The 27,170-nt window shown below is 34.9% G+C and overlaps 1 protein-coding gene across 4 annotated transcripts in view; it reads right to left on the reverse strand.

Moving 5' to 3' along the window:
- Nsun2 (tRNA (cytosine(34)-C(5))-methyltransferase Nsun2) overlaps positions 1-27,170 on the reverse strand; it is a 272,640-nt gene that overhangs the window by 182,948 nt on the left and 62,522 nt on the right. For all 4 annotated transcript variants that reach the window (XM_090407903.1, XM_090407904.1, XM_090407905.1 and 1 more), the window contains 3 exons: positions 19,123-19,194; positions 18,550-18,631; positions 5,972-6,108 (listed from right to left, as the gene is read on the reverse strand). In XM_090407903.1, coding sequence (XP_090264029.1) covers positions 5,972-6,108; positions 18,550-18,631; positions 19,123-19,194 — 291 coding nt within the window. The remainder of the gene's footprint in view (positions 1-5,971; positions 6,109-18,549; positions 18,632-19,122; positions 19,195-27,170) is intronic.

A 27,170-nucleotide genomic window follows, 5' to 3' on the forward strand; every position in this document is an offset into this window, starting at 1 on the left:
CTTGTATATTTCAGTTTAAAATTGCTTGATAGAATTTTGGAAGAAAGTAAATGATGCAGTGAATGATATTTGAAGCAGGTGGCACTTTTAAATTTCAATGATATACTGGTCATTTTCTGCTTGATTGTGATCTCTACATGTACATTTAAATATTTCATTTTATCCTAGTTGATTTGTGATCCTAGTTTTTTCGAGCAATTTTGAGTTTTCTAAATGCTGTTCTAAGGTTTCAGCATTTTCTCCAACTAAGCATATATCATCTACATATCCTAATATTACTTTCCTGTCTGTGTTATCTTTTAGAGTTTCTAAAATACAATTTCCTAATGATACATTAAAGGATGGGCAAAAGGGCATCTTGTTGCTTCAATCCTGTCTTAATATCAAAAAGTTCAGAACTAATTCCATTAGCTAATACCATGCTTTGGCTGTCTTTTATGAGGTATTCCTAGTTCATCTAACACTCCACAAAGGCCTGCTCTGTAAATGTTATCATATGCTATTCTAAAGTCATCATTATTATCATCATCATAATGCTAAAGATGGATACAGACCATATTGGTCTGTTCCAGTCTCATTATCCATCTAATATCCTCTTTTGAGGTCTACCTGGCCTTCTCTTTCTAACTGGTTGATATTTTATTAATATAAACCATTTGTAAGAGTATTGGATGTTGTCCATTCAGTTTACATGTTCTATCCAATTTTATTTGTAATTGTTTAATATTTCCTCTATTGATTTTATTTTTAGTACTTTTAAAATTTCTTCATTTTTTTTTTTTTTTTTGGCAAATAATGTGTATTTGGCAATTTTCATGAATCTCATTTCCTTGTTTTTATTCTTTGCTTATCTCATTTTTTTATTCTCCAAATTTTGCAGTCATATAATAATATAGATACTGCTAAAGTATCGTATATTTTCATGTGTGTTTCTTTTTGCACAATATTTGGATTGAGTGACCTATTTATCGGGGTGCTTAAGGGTCAAAGCTGCATAACTGAGAGGAGACCTCCACATAGCCTTTAAAGGAATCCAGAGAACCGACCAGGGCTTCTGATCTAATGTCCAATCCTCACCATCTCATGGTGCAACCTGTTGGGTATCTACCAGGATACTGAACAAACGAGGATGGGCTGGCAATTTGGGATTTAGCCGACCAATTTGTATTCTTATTGGCTTAAACCAGTATACAAAATGATGGTACAACATGACAAAATTTCATGCCGGCTGGGGCGTCGCCCTGTTACACAAGGCCCCCGTTGTTTTCACCAGGGAACCAGGGTGAACAGCGAAAAGTCAGCTACTCGAACAAATCTGAAAACACACCACAACTCAACATCACCAGAGTTAAAGATTGGTACTATCAACATAAGAAGACTGAATAGCAAAGAAAAGGAGCTAGCTGAGGAATTAGATAAGTACCAGATCAACATAATAGGGGTGACTGAAACAAAAAAGACAAAAACTGGTGAGATCTTTCTGAGCAATAAATACAAAATGTTATATTCAGGCAATAACAATCAAGGAAAAGAAGGAGTAGCCATAGTATTCAACACAAATACGAAGCTAATCTTCTTGAATGGCAGGCAATCTCAAGTACAGTGATGTGGGCTAATATCAGAATGGGGAATTGGACAATGAGACTTATTTGTGATTATGGTCCCACAGAAGGTTCTACTAAGGGAAGTGGAGGAATTTTTTTGATGCTTCAGAAAAAGCAACTGACACAATCAAAAAGGAAAGATTGGTCTTGTTGGGGATCTAAATAGCAGAGTAGGAAATGATTGTCAAACATACAAAAATGTTTTGGGAAAATTTGGAGACAAGAGCAAACCTAATAATAATGGCAAATACCTGTTGGATTTCTGCTGGACTGGTTATGGGCTACTTATTACTAACACCATTTTCCAACATAAAAATATGCACAAATTCACATGGAGAGAAGAGGAAAGGAATAAGAAAAGTCTCATTGACTATGTTATTATTGATAATGATATTTTCTCCCTGGTGCAGGACACCAGAGTGTACAGAGGATTTGAAATTGGAAGTAATCACTATTTAGTCTTGAGCAGGATACAACTGAATTTCATATTGAAAAGAAAAAACATTGAGCAGCTCTCAGATGTGAACTGTAGACTAAAATGCAAAGATTATTGAAGAAAAAATGAAAGAATTTGAGAACAAGAACCAAACCTTGGAGATTCAGTGGCAACCCTTGAAGGAAACCCTGATTGATTCAGCTAGAGAGGCATGTGGTGAGGTTGTCTGCAAGGATAGAAAAATCAGAACTCCATGGTGGACACAGGAAGTTAAAGAGGCAGTGAATGAAAAAAAGAAAGCATATCAAAAGTTCCTGTCAAATAAGTCAGCTTTTGCTCTTAGAGAATATGGAGACAAATGCAAGAAAGCAAAACACTTTGTAAAACTAGCTAAACAAAAGTCATGGGAGGACTTTGGCAAGAACATAGAAAATAAATATCAAGAAGGTGGTAAGATATTCTGGAGATTGTTGAAGAAGCATAGAAATGGAGGAAAGAGTACTATAAAAGGAGTTAGAGATGATAAAGGTTACATGAAAATAGGAGAAAAAGATATCCTTGAAGTATGGAGTAATTACTTCAAAAAATTTCTAAATGAAACAAGCAGTGATAGCACATTGGTAAAAAACACTCAACTGGCATACAGTCAGGAATACATATCCATACTTGAAGTAGAAAATGCCATCAAAGGCTTGAAATGTGGAAAGGAGGAAGGATTAGATGATATTCAACCAGAAATGCTGAAGTATGGTGGTATAAAAATCTTACAGTGGCTGCACTGCACAATTCAGAAAGCCTGGACAGAGGGACGAATTCCTGATGATTGGAGTAGAGCTCTCATAGTACCCATATATAAAAAGAGAAATAAAACTGAATGTGAGAATTACAGAGGTATTTCCCTACTGAGTTTTCCTGGCAAGATTTATGGAACTTGAGAAACAGTTCAGAAGAATTGTGGAACAAAAAAGCTTGGTGAAGAACAAGCTGGATTCAGGCTAAATAGAGGCTGTCAGGATCAGATCTTCACTTTACAACAAATAGTTGAGAAAGCATGGGAATATAACAAAGATCTGTATTTAAGTTTTGTCGATCTGGAAAAGGCATATGACAAGGTGCTAAAAGAGAAGCTATTCAATACTCTACAGTTATATGGTGTCAATGGGGCATTATATCAAGCAATGCTTAGTCTTTATTTGAGTTGTAAGTCAGCAGCTAGAATTGAAGGAAGTACAGGAAGATGGTTTAATGTTAAATCTGGTGTGAGACAAGGATGTACATTATCCCTTCTGTTATTCATTATGTATATGGATCACATTATGAAGGAAAGTGGTATTAAAAATGATATCAGAATTGGAGATGTTAATGTCAGCTCTTTGCTTTATGCGGACGATGCTATACTTCTAAATAAATCCACTACAAGTTTCCAAGAATCCTTAAATTGAATAACTGTTGTAATAGATATGGTATGAAGGCGAGCAATAAAAAGACAAAGACAATGAAAATAGGTAGAATTTCTGAAAATGTCAACTGCATTGTGAACGGAGAACCTGTGGAACAAGTAAAACATTTCAGCTACATAGGCACGAGTTTTAGTGAAGATGGTAAATTAAATATAGAAATAGACAACGGAATCAGCAAAGCTGGTATAGTGGGAAGTCAATTGAATAAATTTATATGGAATAAGAGAGAAATTAGTCATAACACTAAATTAGCTGTATACAAGACAGTGTTCACACCAGTTTTAGCTCATGGATCTGAGAGCTGGGTCAGAAGTAAAACACTTGCCAAAAGACTAGAGACTACAGATATGAGATTCCTGAGAAAGATTAGAGGCATGAACAGATGGCATCAATGGCAATATCATATTAAAAACGAGGATATTAGGAAAGAACTTGACATTGTCAGCATCCAGGAATGCGTTAGCAGATCTAATCTCAGCTGGTATGGTCACTTAAACAGAATGGGCGAGGAAAGATTAGCAAAACAGGTGTTCTCTGCCAGGTTGGCAGCAAAATGACCCAGAGGAAGACCAAGATATAGGTAGATTGATACGGTGCAAAGTGCCTTAGACAATAGAAATATAAGATCTGATAATGTTGGAGTCTTGACAAGTAACAGACTGATTTGGAGGAAAATTGTAGATAGGAAATTAGTAATGATGTAAATTTTTCATGTAGTACTATCATATCCTGTACACCCCTTGAGGGTACCTGTCAGGAATTTGATGATGATGATGACCTATTTATCAGGCCTATGGTCTGTAAAAATTTTGAAGTTTTTAATTTTATTTCTTTTTCTCCTTCATATGATATTTCAGATCCAAGATAATTGAAAGCATTTATCTGTTTTATTATTTTATTATTAATAATGGAGAGTTGTAGTGTAGGTGTCCTTCCTCGATGAGTATTTATTCGGATTCCTTGGAATCCGAAGACTCATCTAGGTGTCATGAAATAATAATAATAATAACTATTTTACTTTTAACTGGAGTTTGTCCACAAACTGTTTTAGTTTTTTCTATGGATATTTTCATTATACATTATAGTTCTACTATAATGTTTAAATTATATATTGCTCTTTGTAAATTGTCTTCCTTATCTGATATTATTAACTGATTATATGAAATAATAGCATATGTATTTTGTTATTCCAGGAAATTTCTATACTTAGGTTATTTAAGGTGTTCCACTGTGTTATTTCATTAATATAAATATTAAAAAGTGTTGGAGACAGAGGACATCCCTGTCTTACTGCTTGGTTTATAGATTGTTTTTCAAACTTTTTTTTTTTTCATTTATTTTTATTTTATTATTTTTGTAAATATTCAATATTGCATGTATGTACTAAAATTTAGTATTTAGTAAAATTCATCATCATCATCATCATCATCAAATTCCTGCCATGTACCCTCAAGGGGTGTACAGGATATGACAGTACTACATGAAAAAATTACATCATTACTAACTTCCTATCTACAATTTTCCTCAATTAGATATATTTATTCTTTGTAATATATCAAAGAGTATACATCTTTTTACTTTGTCTAATGCTTTTCTAAAGTCTATATTCCTACTTTTTTTTTCAGTATCTGTCTAAGTACAAAAATTTATTCAACTGTTAATCTATTTCTTTGGAATCCTGCTTCATATTCCCCTATGTTTCCTTCAGCATAAAGAGATTTTTAGTTTTTAGTATAATATTAGATAAAAATTTGCATCCTGCTGACAGTAGTGATTTCACCCTATAATTTTCACACTTTCATATTTCTCTCTACTTTTTTTATATACTGGAATGATTAGCAATTTTTTCCATTCTGTGGGTATCTTTACTTTTTCCCATATTAAATTTACCAGCTTATGTATATCAGTGGTTAATTTACTTCACCCATATTTAATGGCTTGGCTTCACCTAGCCATCATTCCCACACTTGCTTTTTTTATACTGTGCCTGGTCCTCACCACACAAACTAGATTAAATTCCTCTGAAATCAGTAGAAATAATCTCCCACCCTTTCTATCCTGCTATACTTCCTGATTATCCTGTACCAATTATATTCCTGTAAAAATTATCCTCTTCTGTTATTCTGGCCAGGTCTTACGAATGCCAATAATTAGTGAAAAAATTGGAATAAAAAGTATAATTAATTTAAAATTTCAAAAGCATTATTTTTTCTCTGGATTTATATTCAAATATTATTCTTGGTTATCTTTCTTTGGATATTCTCTTTCCATGTAACTCTTAACTTTACAAGTAATGGACAGACATTAACTGTTAAACATCAGGTTTCACAACTAAAAAGCGAACTATTAAAACAATCAAGTGCTTTTAGGAATACTATGTATCTGTTTTATGGATATATTCAATTCAATGAAGCAAGTATATCTTGCTTCATTGAAAAAAATTCAATGGAATGTCTTAGGTATTTACTCACCTTTGTCACATAAAAGTTAGGCATATTTGCTGCATCGTGATTAGTAATAATAAAACATGGACTATCCATTCGCTTGGCTTGATGAACTAACATATAACATCTTCTATTATCCACATCGTTAGCCACAACAACACCCTCTGAAATTAAATGTTATTAATTAAAAGATATTAAATAATTTAGTTGATAATAGGAAATAGTATGATTATAAAAACGTCATTTTTATAAAAAATATAATAATATGAAACAGAAGTTGGTAACCTGCTACCAGCCATTAAGTTCATTTTATGCAACATGCAGATGTTTTCCTGACATGATGTAAAATCTGCAAAGTAACTGATTTGATTATTTTTAACAGATTTTAAAAAATTTTCCCCTATTGATCCAAAGGAGAAAGACTGGAAAATTATTCACATCAAACCCTCCCCAATTCCCCACATAGAAGGGAATTGGGGAGGGATTAAAATAGCTTACCAACCATAGCCAAGTAACCTGGCTTCTTTGAAACCTGATTAATACCCTGATAGGTAGTTTAAACCTATCTGCATAATGCATTATGGCTGCCAGTTCTGTGTGTTCTTCTGACCAGTTTGCTTTTCTTTTTTTTGTGGGATGAAAAATCTTGATATCTGTTGCATGAGACCAGCTAACTCATATTCAAATAAAAAACCTTCTTGAAGGTTTATGCAATCTAGATAGGAATCAAACCCAAGTCTTTTCAACCAAAGGGTAACGTCAAAATTGACAGAGCTACAGAGGTGCTTAATACCTCCCATATTGTTTATTTATTCAGTTCTCTTGCCTGACAGCACTGTACTGAATCTTGCTTCACCGCCTGGCTATTCCACGGTAAGGTCTCATTCAACCAAATCTTATCTGCGGGAGCTGGATCTATGGAAAAACTGAAAACCATATACAAGAAGCAACATGGTTCCTCACAGCAAAATTATGATACTTACATTAGAGATAGTTGTAGTAAACTTTGTGTGTGTGTTCTCCCAAAATAATTAAAACTAAAAATAAACAAATGAAATAAATTAAAATAAAATAAATACAATAAACCAACAGGCATCTATATATCTATAGTACATTCTCATAGAAAGGCTTATTCGTTGGTTGCACATGATTACTAAATAACTAAGGAATTCACAACGTATACTGGAATATAAATTAAAATAAACTTTAATATATACTTCCTATATTTCGTTAATGTTACATTGCCATCTTCATGGGAACATAAGATTAAGACGTGCATGCAGGCACTAAAACAAAAATGAGGTCGAAGCAAGGAAACTACTGTTTTTTTCTTATTAAAATCCTGATGGTGCCCCCTAGCAGACTATAGTATTCTTGGCCGTTGGGCTGAAGTTCTCAAGATGTACGTCTCCCAAATTTGGGGCAATCTCATGCATCCAAATTTGTTAAGATTTGGCATGTTTCATAGACTGATTCTATGAATAGTTTTTCAAATTTATACTTGCTGTAGTCTATTACTGTGGCTTTCTTCCACCATATTCTGTGGCGTGTATCCAGAGCATGGTCTGCAAGCCCAGAGTGGCTGTACTGGTGAAACAATGTAATCCTTATGTTCTGAAATTCTGATATTCGCTGTCCTGCCTGTTTGGCTAAAGTAGGACAGTTTACAGCTGTAAGGAACCTGGTATACACCAGGTAGGTCTAGGAAAAGTGGTTGGTCTTTAGTGGAGCAGATAAGGGATGCCAATTTTCTATATGGTCTGTAACAAGAGGTCAGGTCATGTTTATTTAGGATTTTGGTAATTTTTTCCGAGGTGCCCCAGATGTAGGGAATGGTGATGGATTTAGATTAATCTTTTTTGTGAAGGGGAGGGGGGCTGTGGTTTACTGATTTTAGTATTTTGGGGATTTTTTGGGGGTTGTAGCCATTGGCTGAGAAAGTGTTAAGGGTGTGAGTTAGTTTGGTGGTTAGGGTGTTGTCATTTGAACAGATTAGTTCAGCTCTGTTGTACAGTGTCTTATAATTCCATACTGTTGTGGGGGGGGGGAGACTGTTGGTGAATGTGCCTGCCTGTATGGGTGGGTTTTCTATAAAATGAGAAAACCAAGGTTTCATCAGGCTGGCAGGTGATTAGTGTGTCTAGAAAAGGGGGGCTGTTGTTTTCCTCTTTTTTCCATGGTGAACTTGATTCTGGGGTGTTGGTTGTTTAAGTGATGCGTTAAGAAGGAGAGGAGTGTGTGAGAGCCATGTGGCCAAATAGCAAACACATCATCAACGTAGCGAAACTATATGGTAGGTTTTTGTGGGGCAGAGTTTAAGGCTTTCTCTTTAAAAGTCTCCAGAAAGAAATTGGCCAAGGGTGAGGAGAGTGGAGAACCCATGGTTGTCCCCTCTATTTGTTTGTAGAATTTTCCCTGACAAACAAAACAGCCTGAGTTCATTGTAAACTGAAATAGGGCTGAGAAAGGAGAAATGGGGGGGGGGGGGGATTTGGCTTCGATGAGCTCTAAGGTTTCCTTGAGTGGGACATTTGTGAATAAGGAGATGTCAAAACTGACCATTATGTCAGTATGTTGGAGTGTAAGGTTTTCTACACTGGCTTTGAAGTAGGTTGAGTTTTTTTCTGTGTGATGGTGTGTTGCCAATATAGTGTGTGAGTGCTTTGGCTAAATGTATGGCTAATTTGTACGTGGGGGAATCAATGCCATCCACTATGGGACGTAATGTCACATTTTGTTTATGTATTTTTGGGAGCCCGTATATACAGGGGGGTTCTAGAGTTAAAAGGTTTTAATTTGTTAGTAACTTCCACAGGCCAAGAAGTGACCTTCTTAAGGAGCCAATGGAGTTTTCTAATTTGTGAGTTGGTGGGATTGTATTCAATGGGGGAGGTAAGTAGCCCAATCTAATAATAAAGCATTAAGCTTACCTGTGTAGTCAGTATAGTTGAGTCCACGGTGGCGTTCCCCTTATCTGCTTTGGTGATTACTATTTCTTGGTCTTTCTTCATTTCCTGTAGAGCCTTATATTCACTATTGGATATGTTGGTTTTTGGTGGTCTTGCTTTGGTGAGAACATAAGCTACATCCAGTCTAATATTGTTGGTGATGTAGTTTGCAAGGTGGCGGATACTGCGTTCAATCCGGATCATAATTTCTTCGGCTGGTATTTTTCTAGGAGCAATGGCAAAATTGTGGCCACATGTGCAAGAGCATTGAGTGCTTCAGGCTTCAAAATAACAGAAGAAAGGTTGACTACCGTGTTGAGTGGTAGTTTTGGTTCGGAGGTAGAGTTCTTTTTTAAATTATCAAATTTCTTGATATGTCAACTCCGTACTTTCTCAAATTCTTTATCTGCCAAAATGCATGAGACGTCATATAGAATTGACCAAAGTTCGTGATTCAGCATGTCGGAAAGCTCTTCCTCTAGTGCCCGAATAGCTTTGTTTGCATCAGCTAGGAGAATGTGCGTGGCGGTAATTTGTTCTCGCCACGTGCGTTCTCCTAGCTGACACAAACAAAGAGCTATTCGGGCACTAGAGGAAGAGCTTTCCGTAGCAAAGCAAAGCTAGCACTGTTATAAATTCGAAGAGCCTTCTGTGAAAAGAAACAGTGCTTACTACTATAGTGCTCACGGTCAAACGATTCAGTTGTCTCGATAACTTCAGCTTTAGTTTACCATAGTGGCGGGCCTTGGATGCGATGGAACCCCGTGGATGATAGAAATTCTTGTAGAAAGGCTTATATGTTGGTTGCACATGATTACTAAATAACTTAAGGAATTCACAACATATACTTGAATATAAATTAAAATAAACTTTAATATATACTTCCTATATTTTTATAGGAAGTATATAAAATATTTTAATTTATATTCCAGTATATGTTGTGAATTCCTTAAGTTATTTAGTAATCATGTGCAACCAATGTATAAGCCTTTCTATGAGAATTACTATCATCCACAGAGATTCCATCGCAACAAGACTGAAGCTGAAGTTATCGAGACAACTGAATCGTCTGACCTTCCTAAAATGCTGACGGGATAGTCAGGTAATCCCAAATTGTGAAATTTAAGCACCGTTTCTTTTCACAGAAGGCTCTCCAAATTTATAACCATGCTAGCTTCACTTTGCTATGAGAACAAATTACTGTCACATGCATTCTCCTAGCTAACGCAAACAAGTCACACTACAGTCGCATTCCCCATATCCTCTTTGGTGATAGTAATAATCACCAAAGTGGATAAGGGGAATGCGACTGTGGTGTTCAACCATACTGACTACACAGGTAGGCTTAATGCTTTATTATTAGAGTGGACTATTTACCTCCCCATTGAATACAATCAAATTAGAAAACTCCATAGGCTCCTTAAGAAGGTCACTTCTTGGTCTGTGGAAATTACTAACAAATTAAAACCTTTTAACTCTAGACCCCTTGTATATACGGGCTCCCAAAAATACATAAACAAAATGTGCCATTACGTCCCATAGTGGATGGCATTGATTCCCCCACATACAAATTAGCCAAAGCACTCAAACACTATACTGACAACACACAATCACACATAAAAAACTCAGCCCACTTCAAAGCCAGTGTAGATAACCTTACACTCCAACATACTGACATAATGGTCAGTTTTGACGTCTCCTTATTCACAAATATCCCACTCAAGAAACCTTAGAGCTCATCCAAGCCAAATTTCCCCCCGATATCTCAGCCGTATTTCAGTTCACGATGAACTTGGGCTATTTCGTTTGGCAGGGAAAATTCTACAAACAGATAGATGGGGGGGACAGCCATAGGTTCACCACTCTCCCCACCCTTGGCCAATTTCTTTATGGAGACTTTTGAAGAGAAAGCATTAAACTCTGCCCCACAAAATTACCATATGGCTTCGCTATGTTGATGATGTGTTCGCTATTTGGCCACATGGCTCTGACACACTACTACTCCTTAACGCACTTAAAACAACCAACACCCCAGAATCAAGTTCACCGTGTAAAAAGAGGAAAACTACAGCCTCCCTTTCCTAGACACATTAATCATCCAACAACCTGATGGAACCTTGGTTTTCTCAGCTTATAGAAAACCCACCCATACAGGCAGGTACATTCACCAAGAATCCCCCCCCTCACAACAATATGAAGTTATTAAGACACTATACAACAGGGCTAAACTAATCTGTTCAAATAACAACGCCCCAACCACTGAACTAAATCACATCCTTAACACTTTCTCAGCCAATGGCTACAACCCCTAAAAAATCCCAAAAATACTAAAACCAGTAAACCACAGTCCCCCTCCCCCTTCACAAAAAAGATTACTCTTGTTACAGACCATATAGAAAATTGGCATCCTTATCCGCTCCACTAAAGACCGACCACTTTCCCTAGACCTACCTGGTGTATACCAGGTCCCTTGCAGCTGTAAGCTGTCCTACTTTGGCCAAACAGGCAGGTCAGCGAATATCAGAATTTCGGAACACAAGGACTACATCTGGTTTCACCAGTACAGCCACTCTGGGCTTGCAGACCATGCTCTGGATACATGCCACAGAATATGGTGGAAGAAAGCCACAGTAATACACCGCAGCAAGTATAAATTTAAAAGACTATTCATAGAATCAGCCTCAGCCCTAAGAGAAACATGCTAAACCTCAACAAAGTTGGATGCATGAGACTGCCCCAAATTTGGGAGATGTAGATCTTGAGAACTTCAGCCCAACGGCGAAGAATACCTAATATAGTCCACTAGGGAGCACCATCACGACTTTAATAAGAAAAACAGTAGTTTCCTCACTTCGACCTGATTTGCTGTTTTTAGTGCCTGTGTGTACGTGTCTTAATCTTATATTCCCAGAAAGATGGCAACGTGATGTTGCCGAAATATAGGAAGTATATATTAAAGTTTATTTTAATTTGTATTCCATTATACGTTGTGAATTCCTTAAGTTATTTAGTAATTATAGTACATTCATACTATGGGTGGGCTAAGGATTTTTATTGATTTTTATTAATTTTCAATTTTTATTAAATTTATATACAATTTTTTTTTGTATTTTTGCATTTATTTTTTACACAGTCTGAAACCCTGTTCTAGACACACCAAACATGGAACTTTTTCAAGGCACTTCAGGCCTCCAATAAGCAAGGTGGTAGTCTCACACTGGGAGATGAAATTCATCTCCCACCTAAAGACAAAAGATCCATGCTCACAGCAGGATTCGAAACCACAGCTTGATGGTTGGAGAGCAAATATACTAATCAGTCGGCCGATCGGGTCGACAAAGGATGGAGAGTATCTTAAACTTCTTAAGAAATTTGTATTCTTGTATCATCTTTTATAAAATATTCATTTTAGGAATATTATATTTTTTTTACAGCATTGAACTTTAGGTACAGCTGATGTTATTAATGAAAAAAATGAAAAATTTTGGTCCAAAATAAAATTTTATTTTGGTCCAAATCTTATTTGTAAACACTTCATTAAAAATGTAATATTTCATTCCTAATGAAATACTGATATTTCTTTCATAAAGTTTGGATTTAAAAACTTCAGGTATTGCCATGGTTAGTTGAAACTACTATGACATTTACTGATATCAACAAAAACAATAACAAAAATAAATAAATATATATACCACAAAAATTTATGTTCTATTTCTAGAACATAAAAACTTGACAGGAGAAGAAAATATTAAATTTCCAAGTAAATTTTTATGCAATTGAAGAACTGTAACCTTATTTACAACATTGAGGGGGAGTGCAGTCAAGTATATGTCTAAGCAATCCCTGGAAAAAATGAGAGCGAGTGCAGAAATTAAAAGATAATGAAATGCTGAATACAGTTTTTCTTGTTTCAAATCTGAATGGATTGGTAAGTACACATTACACAAGGGTAATTGTGGACCCAAGTTGATGTTGAAATGCAGATGCAGAAATGCCAGAAGCATCAGAAATAAGAAGGGGAGTATTTTGCATTAGTCAGATTTGGTCAAAAAGTTTAACAAAATATGACATAGATAGAGGGATAGAATGTAATGCATATTGTATTTTCAGGGACAATGAAGGGAAAGAACAGGAAGTGGAATATTATGGATGACAGCTAAAAACATCAACCAATAAAAGAGGTTAAGGAGGATTTTAAGATGGTTCAAGTTCAGTTCAGACCAGGTGTGAGACAGAGACCAACCAATAGGAGAAAATATATTGGTGATTGCAATTATAGACTAGGGAGGGAGAAACACAAAAAGTTGTGCATGCCATGCATCAGCATATTAGCACAATGAGTTATGCTTATTATAATTTTCTAATTATTTAATAATTAGAAAATTATTATAATATTTGCAACTTTATTATTGCAAATATTTTGGTCTGAAACTAACAGGCAGGCCAGTGCACAAGCACATTCACAAGGTGAGGCAAGAATAATGGAATGTCATTTTCCATTTTACAGGTCTGAGCCACATGTTGGAGTACCACCTTACAATGGGTTGTTACAAAACAAAATGATAATTAAAACTAAAAATAAACAAATGAAATAAAATAAATACAATAAACTAATAATAAATAAAAACTACATAATTAAATTAAAATGACATGGAAAGGGGGGGATTACTGCTTGCCTTTATCAGAATGAGACACTTCCATATCATTTCAATTTAAGTTTACATGGTGTAGAAGTATTTCAGAACTCTCTTTAAACAACTGCTCAAATTTAAACCGACACCAATGTAAGCAATATCCATGTATGTATTGGACTAAATTGATGATGTTATGGTCAGTGTCTGCTCTTTGCTGGACCATGCCAGATTTTCAGGCTTATTATGGGTGATGTAAGATTCATGTTCCTGAAGTAGTGTTTTGACTGAACATCCTGTTTGTCCAAAGTATGAGCAGAGACAGTCACAATGGACTGGTAAATACTAGAACTGGAGACATTGGCCAATTTATCTTTTGTGAAGGGTAACCAAGAGGAGATTTGTGGGGAAGAATATAGAGATTAAACTATATTCTTTCAGGTTCTTCATAATTACTTCACACTGACCCACAATTTATGGAACTGGAATTCACTGTTCAGGTTCAGGGTTTGAGATAAGCTTGTAATCACAGAAGCATATAATCTTCCTTGAAGTGAAGCCATTCTGTAGTAAGATGCATTGGGATTTGAAACAGACTACATGTACTCTATTAAGTAGGGATTTAATGATACCCGTTTTTTGAGATGAATGATGAGATAAGTCTTGCTGTATTTAACAGCCTGTAAAGGTAGTTTCCCATACAATGAATAGTTGACTACAGATAGGGTATACAGGAAAGGACAATTTTCTCTCCTTTTCTTTTGTTTCTCCATTGTGAAGTTGATGCATGGATGCAGTTGTTATTCTGAGTTAGGAAGATAGATAGAAATGCTTCAGCTTCAGGCCAGATGACAAGAACATCATCCACATAACAAAAAGTAGGGTTGTGGCTAATACTGAGAGAATAAGGAGTCTTTAAGGTGTTCCAGGTAAAAATCAGCCAATGCAGGAGAAAAAGGATATCACATAGCAGTTGTAGAATTGGTTTCTGCAGATGAAGTAACCTAAGTACATGACAAAGTCAAATAGTTCAACTATGTCTGAATGGAATGCCTGTGGCAACAGCTGGAGAGAGAGAAAAAGAGCAAGAGGTCAACAGGAACTGAATGTCAAATCTGACTATAATATCCACAGGCTGTAGAGATAGGTTTTTAATTTTTGTTAGTGTCCTGTATGAATGCTTAAGAAACGAGCTAGGAATTTGGTCAGGCAACAGATAGGAGCTTCTATACAGTAGACTATGGATCCACTTCTTTATAGATTTTAGGTGAGAGATTCTTCTAAAATGGGTCTTCAGTTTCTCTGATAGTGGCTCTATCCCAGCATGATCACTTTGTTGAGTAGAAAATTCAATTTGTTGATAGAGTTCTATTATAATTACATAATAGTAAAGAGGGGTCGATAAAAAGTCAAGAAACTCTTGAAGGGGTCGACGGTCAAAGAAATTTGGCGACCTCTGGTTTAGCATATATTTACCAAGTGATTTTGGAAAGTATGGACAGCCAGTGTTCATCTTTTTCTCTGATAAAATGTTTAATACATCATTTGATGTGTCAAGATCAGATGTGTTCTGTTTACATTCAATGAATGACAAAAGTATTATTTTTTTCTGTGGGAATATGGTGGTTTTTCTTTCAGTGACACCCTTGCCATAATTTTTTTAACAAGCAGGTTCTCATCAAATGGGATAATATGTATCTGTGTCACTTTTGATATTTTCATAATTGCCACATTCTCAGAATAAGAGGAGTTTCGAGTAGGTTGTGTGGTGGCTAGCTGGCTTGCATTTCTTTTTCATCCTCCCATCTTTGGCATGCACAAGAGTAGGATGGATGAGGTCATAGTCAACACATTTAAGTTTCTTTGCAGAGCAAGATTTATTATTCTGCTCTTTATTATACTGAGCATAGATGGTAGAGCCACAACAAGCAGTTTGGGCATGCTCATATTTCTGACATTTAAATCATCTTATTTGAAGCTGATTCCTATTCAAGTAGTTTGTATTTATGTTTAAATCAGATACTTGTTATTATTCTCTTCCTTCCCTGATCTCTCATATCTAGGATATTCTGGAACTGACAAGATAATTTCAAGAAAATGATATGATAGTTTTTTTATTTCCATAAAATGATAGTTTGGATTTGGCATAGAGATACTTACCACTCAAATGTCCTGAAAATGTCAAGAGCAATCATGTCAAATCCTTTCCAAGGCTTTTGTAACAAAGGTAAATAATGCTGACTTAGGGGAGTGCTGTGGATTAAGAGTACATACTGATAGTCACTGATTAATTATGGAACCTCCAGGTAATGAAGAAGTGGCTTATTAATATTATAATGTGGTCTATTAATTAATACTATCTGATTAACCTTAAAGATGTCATTTAATTTCAACAGATATTTTTAAAGAGGATTCTAAGGGTAGAAAAAACAACATCTGAAATATCGAAAATCAACAATTTTAAAAATTATAATCTGGTTCAGTTTTATTCCAAGCTATTTCAAAATAGCTCTGAAAGGACCTGAAATTTCAAAATAGCTATTTCAAAACAGCTTTGAAAGCAGTGCTTTCAGAGCAGATTAAACTGCTACATGGAATGATTTAAACTGAACTTCAAACAGAGAAGATATTCTACTATTATGCATAACTGTATTTCAATTCTCTGAAATTGAAGTAAATTGTGCAGCAGGAATAGTCAATTTTTTTTATTCTTTTTATATCAACCAGTTTTATAAAATGGATAATTTTAAGACAGCCTGTCAAAATTAATGTGACTATCAGATGCCTTATCAGAAACGTTTGAAGGGTCCTTCTCTAGGGTACTGAAGTATGAAATTTTTTAAGAAAATAAATTATTTTTTATTAATACTGAAATAAAATAATCCAGATAACATTTCAAAAATTTCAAGCGAGATAAAACACACACAAAATAAAATAAAATAAAAATTAAAAAAAAAACAACAACAGCATTAATGAAGAATTAAACTAGTTTCTAACAAATTCAACAAACAAGCTACTGGTTTGAATTCTGCTGGATGGGTGACTGTCTTTAGGTGGGAGCTGAATTTCACCACTTGGTATATGGCACTGCCCAGCTTATTGAAGGCCTGAAGTGGCTTGAAAAAAGAAGTTTTATGTTTGGTCTTATGAGAGGGATTTTTGGATTATGTAAAAAAAGAAAGATAAATAATACAACATATAAAGAGAAATGAAAAGAACATCTATTTAGGATGGAAAGATATCAGCTACCAAAAGAGGTGTATAGACAAAGGAGAGGGAGAGAGAGAGAGAGATTGAGATGAAGACCAACTGAAAGATGGAAATGGAAAGATGAAGATGCCAAATGCCTAATCTTTGAAGAGAAGAAGCAGAAGAAGAAATAATACAACAAAAAAATAAAATTAATAATAATAAAAAACAAAAAAAAATACCAAAGGCAAATTTACTATAGGTTTCTAACCTATAGTAAATTCTTTTACTATAGGTTTTACTATCTTTTACTATCAGCATTATTTCTAAGAACATACTCTCAAGGAGAGTACAGGATACTCAACACAACTAAGTTTATTTTTGAACATTTTTACTACTATTTTAACTATACACACACACATAGAGACACAATCAATTTTTTTTTCATAACAATCTCAGAGATGATGTTCAGTAAGTCTAATGACAAAACTTTGTGCTGATTAACTTGAAAAGTGAAATCAGCACAGAGAAAATATTAGAAAAGAAGTATCAGATAGTTATAGAGACAAACTGAAATTTTAATTAGAGATAATTAAATAGTAACCCAGCCTGTTCGTCAGCTATATGAAAGGATAAATGCGAGTCCCAAGTCCAGATAAATGGGGAGGGTTGGGAAAGCAATGATGAACTACTATTTAAAAAGACCCACCAGAACACTTTATGGCAAGAACTCAACATGCTTCAAATATGGATACCAACAGTGAATCATCCAGGCTGGAGGGTTCACTGTCGGTATCCAGAGCCTACAAATGACTGGGGAAGAGCAAGGGCTCGTGCCTAGTAGTCAGGGAGTAAATGATGCAATTGGGTTAAATCCAGTGGATATATTCGAAATATTCAACAACCAGTATGCTTCAAAAAAAAAAAAAAGTATTGCAGACATTTAATTATTTATATTTAATGTCTTGTAGACATTTAATTTAATTTAAAGTATAGTAGATATGTAATTTAATTTAAAGTAACATAGACATTTAATTATTACAATTATTTATTTACATGTCATGTATATAATAATATTAAAAATCTACTCTAACAATTTCCATATCATACTTTGGTTTCGGCTAAGGGACTGACAAAGAACACACTGGCTCAATACCATTCAAGTGGATACTAAGATGAACAAAGAACTGAAAGAAACAGTGCTTAACAGAACAGCACGGAGAACACTTGTCTACAAAGTCACCAAGAGTTGGACACGACTGAATGGTTAAAAACAATCAATTAAATAGTTACTATTTGAAATATTTGTTAAAATCACCCCAACACAAGCAATTTATTAAAATTTTAATTTGTATGCATAAGCATCAAAGTACAGTTTAAAATTTAATTATCTGCAAAATAACTTTGTCCATTCTATTTTTATTCCTTAGCTGAAAAAAATTCAGAATTTGTCTGGACAGTTCATAAGTCAAGCAATTTTCATTATGGTATCCAATCAACATTCAGAGATGATTCACATAAATTTCCAAAGATATAAGTTTAATTAAAAACAATTTTATAAACATCTGTGTGACATGGTAAGATTCAAATCCACAACATATTAGTGGAAAAATGGAGAATTTTACTTACTACTCCACTGGATATGGTGTCTGCATTAACTGCTTTGTTTTTGCATTTCTTATCATTCTACAGTATACAATATTACATTCTTTTCCTAAAACTGTATAGTAAATGAAATTGTTTCATACAAGGTCTCTAAAATGGAATAAACATTTTCATTTAATTAAAAACTACCTTCATTAGAGTTAAATATGAATTGAAACAACTTTTTAATTACCTGGGATTTTGCCCTCTTCTTTATGGAGCATTTCTATTACCTGACCTGTTTTAGATCCAGGAGCTGCACACATGTCCAAAACCTAAAATAGGAATTATTCCATTTCATACATTTCTGTAGAACCAGTAAGCTGAAGACTGCAACCTAAATGGTCACCAGTAACTTTTATATAAGTGGTGATCAATGGTAATTATGTGTCAATTATTAACGAATAAAAGCACTATGTATTCATTTTTAATGATCAAGGAATTTTTTAAAAATTCCAAATATTAACTATTAAATTACAGATAAATGGGCTTGGATATTTGGAATTATGACTAAGTCTATGAGGCCATGTATTATGCTCGTTAAGTGAGTTTTGGGCAGTCCTGTCACTTCCGTGTCGCATACAGGTGATTGGGCTAAATAAATTAACAAAATATCTATTGAGATACTGTATTTCATTAAAATAATGTGTAATTTACAATTTGAAGCATTCAGAATTAATATAAAGTGCTGTTATTTATTACTGAACACATAGAAATTAATATCAACAATAGAACCAAATATCAACAAAATTTATAAAGTGCTAACCTTGTGATGTGGCTGAACATCAAGAAGAAGAGGAGGTATCATGCTTACTGTTTCTTGCCTATTAATGTTTCCCTGAAATATTCAATATTATTTTTTCAATCATAATCTGATATATGGATATGAATTTTTAGTATACAGAAAGTTCAAAATATTTATACCAACCTTCAAAATGATAAAACACAATTAAAATAAGATTAATAATCTTATTTAATAATAGTCTTTCATGCTCAGTTTAAGTTAATCCATAACATTTCTGCTCTGAATGACATTTACAGCATGACCTACAGATCCATGATTCAAGTGTTTAAATGGGCCAATGGTGTTGTTCACTTGCTTGTCAATCAAGCAAATGATGGCACATGGCAACCTCTTCCACAAAATACTACTCAAACTCAAAAACCATATAACAGCAATGAGTAGCCATGCATAAATAAATCGCTCCAATAAATCTAAGACAATTGACATTTCTCTGGCTGAAGTATACCGTATGATTTGTGCTTGTAACTTTCACTAAATAACTGAACTATGCAACAACTGAAAGATTACAATTTGACAACTCAAGGTAATAAAGTTTAAGTGACACCATCTATATTTGTCATATTATTTTGAAAACACAGTGATCCAGTCTGTGCATAGTAATCCATATGGAATCATAACATCCCTTATCTCCTCTGCCTCATCTAAGATATCCTCACCAACTCTGCATTTCATTTTTCTTTTTCACATTTTAAAGCCTTACACTTTGTAACACTGAACTCCTCACTTTCTCATTCGTGCAGTCTATTCAAGTTCTCTTGTTCTTACCAACTTTGCATCATCTGCATACAATCACCATTCAAACCTTTCCCAATATTAATGTGCAAGTTAAACAACAATGCTCCCAAAACAGACCTTGGGAAATACAAAGGTGTGCTAAAAAGTTGATAATCACCATGATGGAATTGAGGTAGAACCATGTAACATACACATTGTTCTACATATTCCCCCCATGAAGTGTTATACACTTGTTACAATGCTGCTGCATCATTTGCAACCCTCTGACAAAAAATGTTTATCAAGTTGTGTATTGAAGTTTTAATCATCTCTTTAGATTTATGAGTTGGGAGTGGGCCTATGAACTCAAGGAATATGTTAGGTAACTTTCCTTAGTTGATTACTGTTACATGGTTGTGGTCAGAAATGAGGTTATCTACTGCATTCAAACTATATTGGTCAGTGAAATTTTGGAATAAAGCAATGTTTAAAACAATGGGACATCCTGTTATGCTATAGCATGTGGGTTCTAAGAAGTCCCACAACCACAACATATATTCCTTGTGGCAGCAAAATCATTGAGGATATTACCATTCTGATTAGTAGTTCTGCTATTATGGGCTAGGTGCTTGGTATTTAAGCAGCCTGCTACTAGGAAGGCTTGGTTGGTGTCTAGTATCTCCACTCTAAGTCAGTTTCAAGTAACTGCTTGCTAGTAAAGTCATAAAGACACATAGTAGGTTTCCACTCCTTTGGTCCCAATGTTAACAGCTGAAGATTTTTCGATTTTGCAATACTCAATGCGTGTTTCATAAAGATACCCATGTTGCCTCCCTTGGCATTGGACCTGTCATCACTATATAAAACAGTTCCTGAGCCTTGGATTGTCAGCTGGGAGATGCATTTGATTTATCAGGATTAAGTAAGCATAATGAACCATCATGAATTCATGTTGTTTTGTTTCCTAGGTCAATGACATTCCACAATGGTTCCACCAATACAGCCACTCAAGACTTGCTGACCATGCATTGGACACCCATCACAGAATATGCTGGAAGAAGGCCACTTTATTACACTACAGCAAGTATAAGACGAAAGATTATTCCTTGAATCAGCCTCAGCTCTGAAAAACTTCCCAAACTTCAACAAATTTGGGTGCATGAGACCGTCCCAAATTTGGGAAGCATGCATTCTAAGATCATCAGCCCAACAGCTAAGACAACCCAATTTAGCCTGTTGGGGGGGAACTTGCCTGCATGCCCATATCATTGTTTTGTGATCCCTGAAGATGGCAATGTAACTATCTATATTTCGGCAATGTAACATTGCCGAAATATAGGTAGTTATTAATCAAAGTTTTTATAATTAATAATTTAGTTTAAGTTGTAATTTCCTAAAAAATTAGAAGTATGTCCAAGCAACGTATAAGCTTATCGAGAAGAGTGGCATTCCAGAAAATGATCTGAATGGAATAAGGTCTTCTATGTTTCTTAGCCATCATTGATTAGTGTGAAAATTGCTTGCATCCATCTCACAAACAAGACTGTGGTATCAAACCCTTTGGAATGGTAAGTTTTGTTTCTTTATTAGACACCACACTTCTGCATATGAGGTGTGCCTGTGAAGGTTTTGGTGCATCTTCGGATTTTTCATGGTTGGATGCGAAAGGCTTTTTCTCTACCTTGTTGTCAGGTTGGGCCTGTGTTGGTTTTGCCAATTTCCTGAAAATTGGGTATTCACTGAACAGTGCAATTGGCAGTGTGTGGTCCACCACAGTTGGTGCATTCTGCCAGTTCTGTTCTCGGTTTCTTGCATGCAGTCATTGCATGATTTTCCCTAAACTTCATGTAACAAAACTTTGCCTTACAGCATCATTGTGAATGGCCAACTTCTTAGCAGTGGTGAGACTAGTCACTGGATGCCCTTCAGTGTAGAGATTCCAGTTTGATGACCAGGTTGCAGTATTTAACAGTATTGATTACAACACAGAATGATAAGAAAATAATTAATTTTTATTAATTTATTAGATGATATTACACTGGTACTATATCCAGCATCTTCAGAGCACAAGAACAGTCACAGTACACAAAACAACAATTTGGTATAATAGTGGAACTAGTTTAAAAATATTTAATGGACAATACAAGGAACTAAAGTTCTAATTGGCACCATCTATTGTTGGAAAAAGAGAGAAAACAGGTATTAATTAGATCATAAAATGATTGTTTCCCAGATTTTTGGTAAATTTATACAGCCATAACTGTTGAAGTTTGGAGTAACTGTTGATTCCAGTTTGATGACCAGGTTGCAGTATTTAACAGTATTGATTACAACACAGAATGATAAGAAAATAATTAATTTTTTAATTATTTTATTTAAATTACAACTTAAACTAATAATTTAGTTTAAGTTGTAATTTCCTAAAAAATTAGAAGTATGTCCAAGCAACGTATAAGCTTATCGAGAAGAGTGGCATTCCAGAAAATGATCTGAATGGAATAAGGTCTTCTATGTTTCTTAGCCATCATTGATTAGTGTGAAAATTGCTTGCATCCATCTCACAAACAAGACTGTGGTATCAAACCCTTTGGAATGGTAAGTTTTGTTTCTTTATTAGACACCACACTTCTGCATATGAGGTGTGCCTGTGAAGGTTTTGGTGCATCTTCGGATTTTTCATGGTTGGATGCGAAAGGCTTTTTCTCTACCTTGTTGTCAGGTTGGGCCTGTGTTGGTTTTGCCAATTTCCTGAAAATTGGGTATTCACTGAACAGTGCAATTGGCAGTGTGTGGTCCACCACAGTTGGTGCATTCTGCCAGTTCTGTTCTCGGTTTCTTGCATGCAGTCATTGCATGATTTTCCCTAAACTTCATGTAACAAAACTTTGCCTTACAGCATCATTGTGAATGGCCAACTTCTTAGCAGTGGTGAGACTAGTCACTGGATGCCCTTCAGTGTAGAGATTCCAGTTTGATGACCAGGTTGCAGTATTTAACAGTATTGATTACAACACAGAATGATAAGAAAATAATTAATTTTTATTAATTTATTAGATGATATTACACTGGTACTATATCCAGCATCTTCAGAGCACAAGAACAGTCACAGTACACAAAACAACAATTTGGTATAATAGTGGAACTAGTTTAAAAATATTTAATGGACAATACAAGGAACTAAAGTTCTAATTGGCACCATCTATTGTTGGAAAAAGAGAGAAAACAGGTATTAATTAGATCATAAAATGATTGTTTCCCAGATTTTTGGTAAATTTATACAGCCATAACTGTTGAAGTTTGGAGTAACTGTTGATTCCAGTTTGATGACCAGGTTGCAGTATTTAACAGTATTGATTACAACACAGAATGATAAGAAAATAATTAATTTTTATTAATTTATTAGATGATATTACACTGGTACTATATCCAGCATCTTCAGAGCACAAGAACAGTCACAGTACACAAAACAACAATTTGGTATAATAGTGGAACTAGTTTAAAAATATTTAATGGACAATACAAGGAACTAAAGTTCTAATTGGCACCATCTATTGTTGGAAAAAGAGAGAAAACAGGTATTAATTAGATCATAAAATGATTGTTTCCCAGATTTTTGGTAAATTTATACAGCCATAACTGTTGAAGTTTGGAGTATGTTTTAAAGCTGAAGATGGCATCCCTGAAGATGGCATCCCTGAAGATGGCAATGTAACTATCTATATTTCGGCAATGTAACATTGCCGAAATATAGGTAGTTATTAATCAAAGTTTTTATAATTAATAATTTAGTTTAAGTTGTAATTTCCTAAAAAATTAGAAGTATGTCCAAGCAACGTATAAGCTTATCGAGAAGAGTGGCATTCCAGAAAATGATCTGAATGGAATAAGGTCTTCTATGTTTCTTAGCCATCATTGATTAGTGTGAAAATTGCTTGCATCCATCTCACAAACAAGACTGTGGTATCAAACCCTTTGGAATGGTAAGTTTTGTTTCTTTATTAGACACCACACTTCTGCATATGAGGTGTGCCTGTGAAGGTTTTGGTGCATCTTCGGATTTTTCATGGTTGGATGCGAAAGGCTTTTTCTCTACCTTGTTGTCAGGTTGGGCCTGTGTTGGTTTTGCCAATTTCCTGAAAATTGGGTATTCACTGAACAGTGCAATTGGCAGTGTGTGGTCCACCACAGTTGGTGCATTCTGCCAGTTCTGTTCTCGGTTTCTTGCATGCAGTCATTGCATGATTTTCCCTAAACTTCATGTAACAAAACTTTGCCTTACAGCATCATTGTGAATGGCCAACTTCTTAGCAGTGGTGAGACTAGTCACTGGATGCCCTTCAGTGTAGAGATTCCAGTTTGATGACCAGGTTGCAGTATTTAACAGTATTGATTACAACACAGAATGATAAGAAAATAATTAATTTTTATTAATTTATTAGATGATATTACACTGGTACTATATCCAGCATCTTCAGAGCACAAGAACAGTCACAGTACACAAAACAACAATTTGGTATAATAGTGGAACTAGTTTAAAAATATTTAATGGACAATACAAGGAACTAAAGTTCTAATTGGCACCATCTATTGTTGGAAAAAGAGAGAAAACAGGTATTAATTAGATCATAAAATGATTGTTTCCCAGATTTTTGGTAAATTTATACAGCCATAACTGTTGAAGTTTGGAGTATGTTTTAAAGCTGCTGTTGATTCCCAAAACAATCTTTCTGACTTATAATAACTTCTGTGTAGCACTTTTGTTTTCTTCCATTTGATCCTATGTGAAGGGGTATCCAAGGCATGGTCTGCTAGACCCGACTTGCCATAATGTAGTGCTGAATGTATTGGTTATGTTCTCCAAGGTAGACATCAACAGTTTTTTGCTGTATGTCCACAGTAAGCCGGGTCACAAGAACAGGGTGCTTCATAAACTCCTGTATGCGATAAAGAAGAGAGTTTGTTCTTTAGGTGAACTGATGAGAGTTGCCAATTTGACATTGACATATGGTTTAAATATGGTGTGTAGCATATATTTATTAAGCACTCCACTCATTTGCAACTCTCCAAGGAAAAAATCTAGTCCTCACACCTTTACTAACCAAACCTTTATTCAACTTCCAGGGATGACCCCTTATTCTGGTGCCTCTAGTCAAGTGCTGAAACATTTCTCCTGCATCTATCCTATAAAACCTTTTAAGCAACTTAAATGTTTCTATTATATTCCCTCCTTTTCTCCTATCAACCAACTTCTGCAGTCCACAAACCATCAATCTATTCTCATAGGAAACATTCCACAGACCATTCACCATCTTTGTCACTTGCCTCTGAATCCTCTCCACTGCTTCTTCATCCTCAAGAAACCCAGGAGAACCAGACTTGAGCACAGTAATCCAGATGTGGACATATCAAGGCCTTATAAAGAGGAATAAAAACTTCCTTATCTCTACATGTTAATGTGTTATTCAATAGCCAAATAATCTTATGGGCTACCTTAGCAATATGTCCTCTAAACTCTACCTCTCTGTCTGCTACCACACCTAAATCTCTTGCTTTATCTATTTCCTGGAGTACAGTGCCATCAAGGTGATATACGGCTTGTAATCTGTTTTTCCCAAAATGCATAACTTTTACATTTCTCCACATTAAACTGATACCCATTATCTTTTTCCCATACTAACAGCCTATTTAAATTGTCATGCAAATATCCCATCCAAAAATAATTGTTTACAAATCAGAATCAGAGTTCAAGTAAAAATATAATATTCCAGGAGAGAGATCATTCCATGCTCAAAAAATATTCCTGGTAAAAGCTAAGAAAATAAATCCAAATAAAGTTTCTATACCACCAATGTTACTAGTAACTGAGAATGCAAATTTTTGTTTTCAAAATTTCTAATTTACAGTCAATAATTTTTGAATGTACTATAAAAACAAATTATATGATAAATCATACTTGTCACTTATTTTATTTAGTAATTTGTCTAATGTCTCCACTCCAATATTACTCTAATCCAATCCAATTTAATACGTTCTTAGCCACTTTTAGCTTAAACATCCAGGCAAACTGATATGATCAAGTTGCAAGTCTATAGCACCTACTGTCTCTAGACAGTATAGTCACTTGAACTCTTGCAAATGGTGATGAATTTTTGTAACTATATACATTTAAGCAAATGAATTTAGTGCTCACAATTTTACAGGTTATAGCTAGACAAAAAAAAAAAAAAAAAAAAAAAAAAAAAAAAAAAAAAAAAACACCACTAATATGAACAATATACAATATTATAGCAGGAAGTTTCTCAAGGGCTCACTTTAGTGAGTATGGGCATGGCAAACCAGAGGTACCTGATGTTGGACCATGCCTTACATCATGTAATATACATCTGTATACATCTGTTATATTATCTGTAGACTGGTCCCTCCTCTTCCTTCCTTGCTTCTTTCTTCTCTTCTTGCTCCTTACCCAATGCTATTAGAGTATTAGAGGCAACTATGGGGTGAATCTTTCCTATTTTGCTGTGTCATTTCATCTTAAGCACTATTGTGAGGCACCAACCCGTCTGGCCAGCGTGGTGCTATAAGGCCAAATATCTCCCCATGAATGAATGAATAAAATAGGAAAATTACATACTGGCTTGTCTGTCGCCCAGCATAAAAAGGGACGCGTCCTGGACTTAGACAGAGGGTCATCATAATAATCAAATTCCTGCCATGTACCATCAAGGGGTGTACAGGATATGATAGTACTACATGAAAAAATTTACATCATTACTAACTTCCTATCTACAATTTTCCTCCAAATCAGTCTGTTACTTGTCAAGACTCCAACATTATCAGATCTTATATTTCTATCATCTAAGAGACTTTGTACCATATCAATCCACCTATATCTTGGTCTTCCTCTGGATCGTTTTGCTGCCAACTTGGCAGAGAACACTTGTTTTGCTAATCTTTCTTCGCCCATTCTGTTTAAGTGACCATACCAACTGAGATTAGCTCTGCTGACGCATTCCTGGCTGCTGACAATGTCAAGTTCTTTCCTAATATCCTCGTTTTTAATATGATGTTGCCATTGATGCCATCTGTTCACACCTCTAATCTTTCTCAGGACTCTCATATCTGCGGTCTATAGTCTTTGGTCAAGTGTTTTACTTCTGACCCAGCTCTCAGATCTATAAGTTAAAACTGGTTTGAACACTGTCTTGTATACAGTTAATTTAGTTCTGACTAATTTCTCTCTTATTCCATATGAATTTATTCAAATGACTTCCCACCATACCAGCTTTGCTGATTCT

The sequence above is a fragment of the Typopeltis vanoorti genome, chromosome 18 (assembly GCF_054136105.1).
Source record: "Typopeltis vanoorti isolate ZY-2024b chromosome 18, IOZ_Tvanoo_1.0, whole genome shotgun sequence".
Taxonomy (NCBI): Eukaryota; Metazoa; Arthropoda; class Arachnida; order Uropygi; family Thelyphonidae; genus Typopeltis; species Typopeltis vanoorti.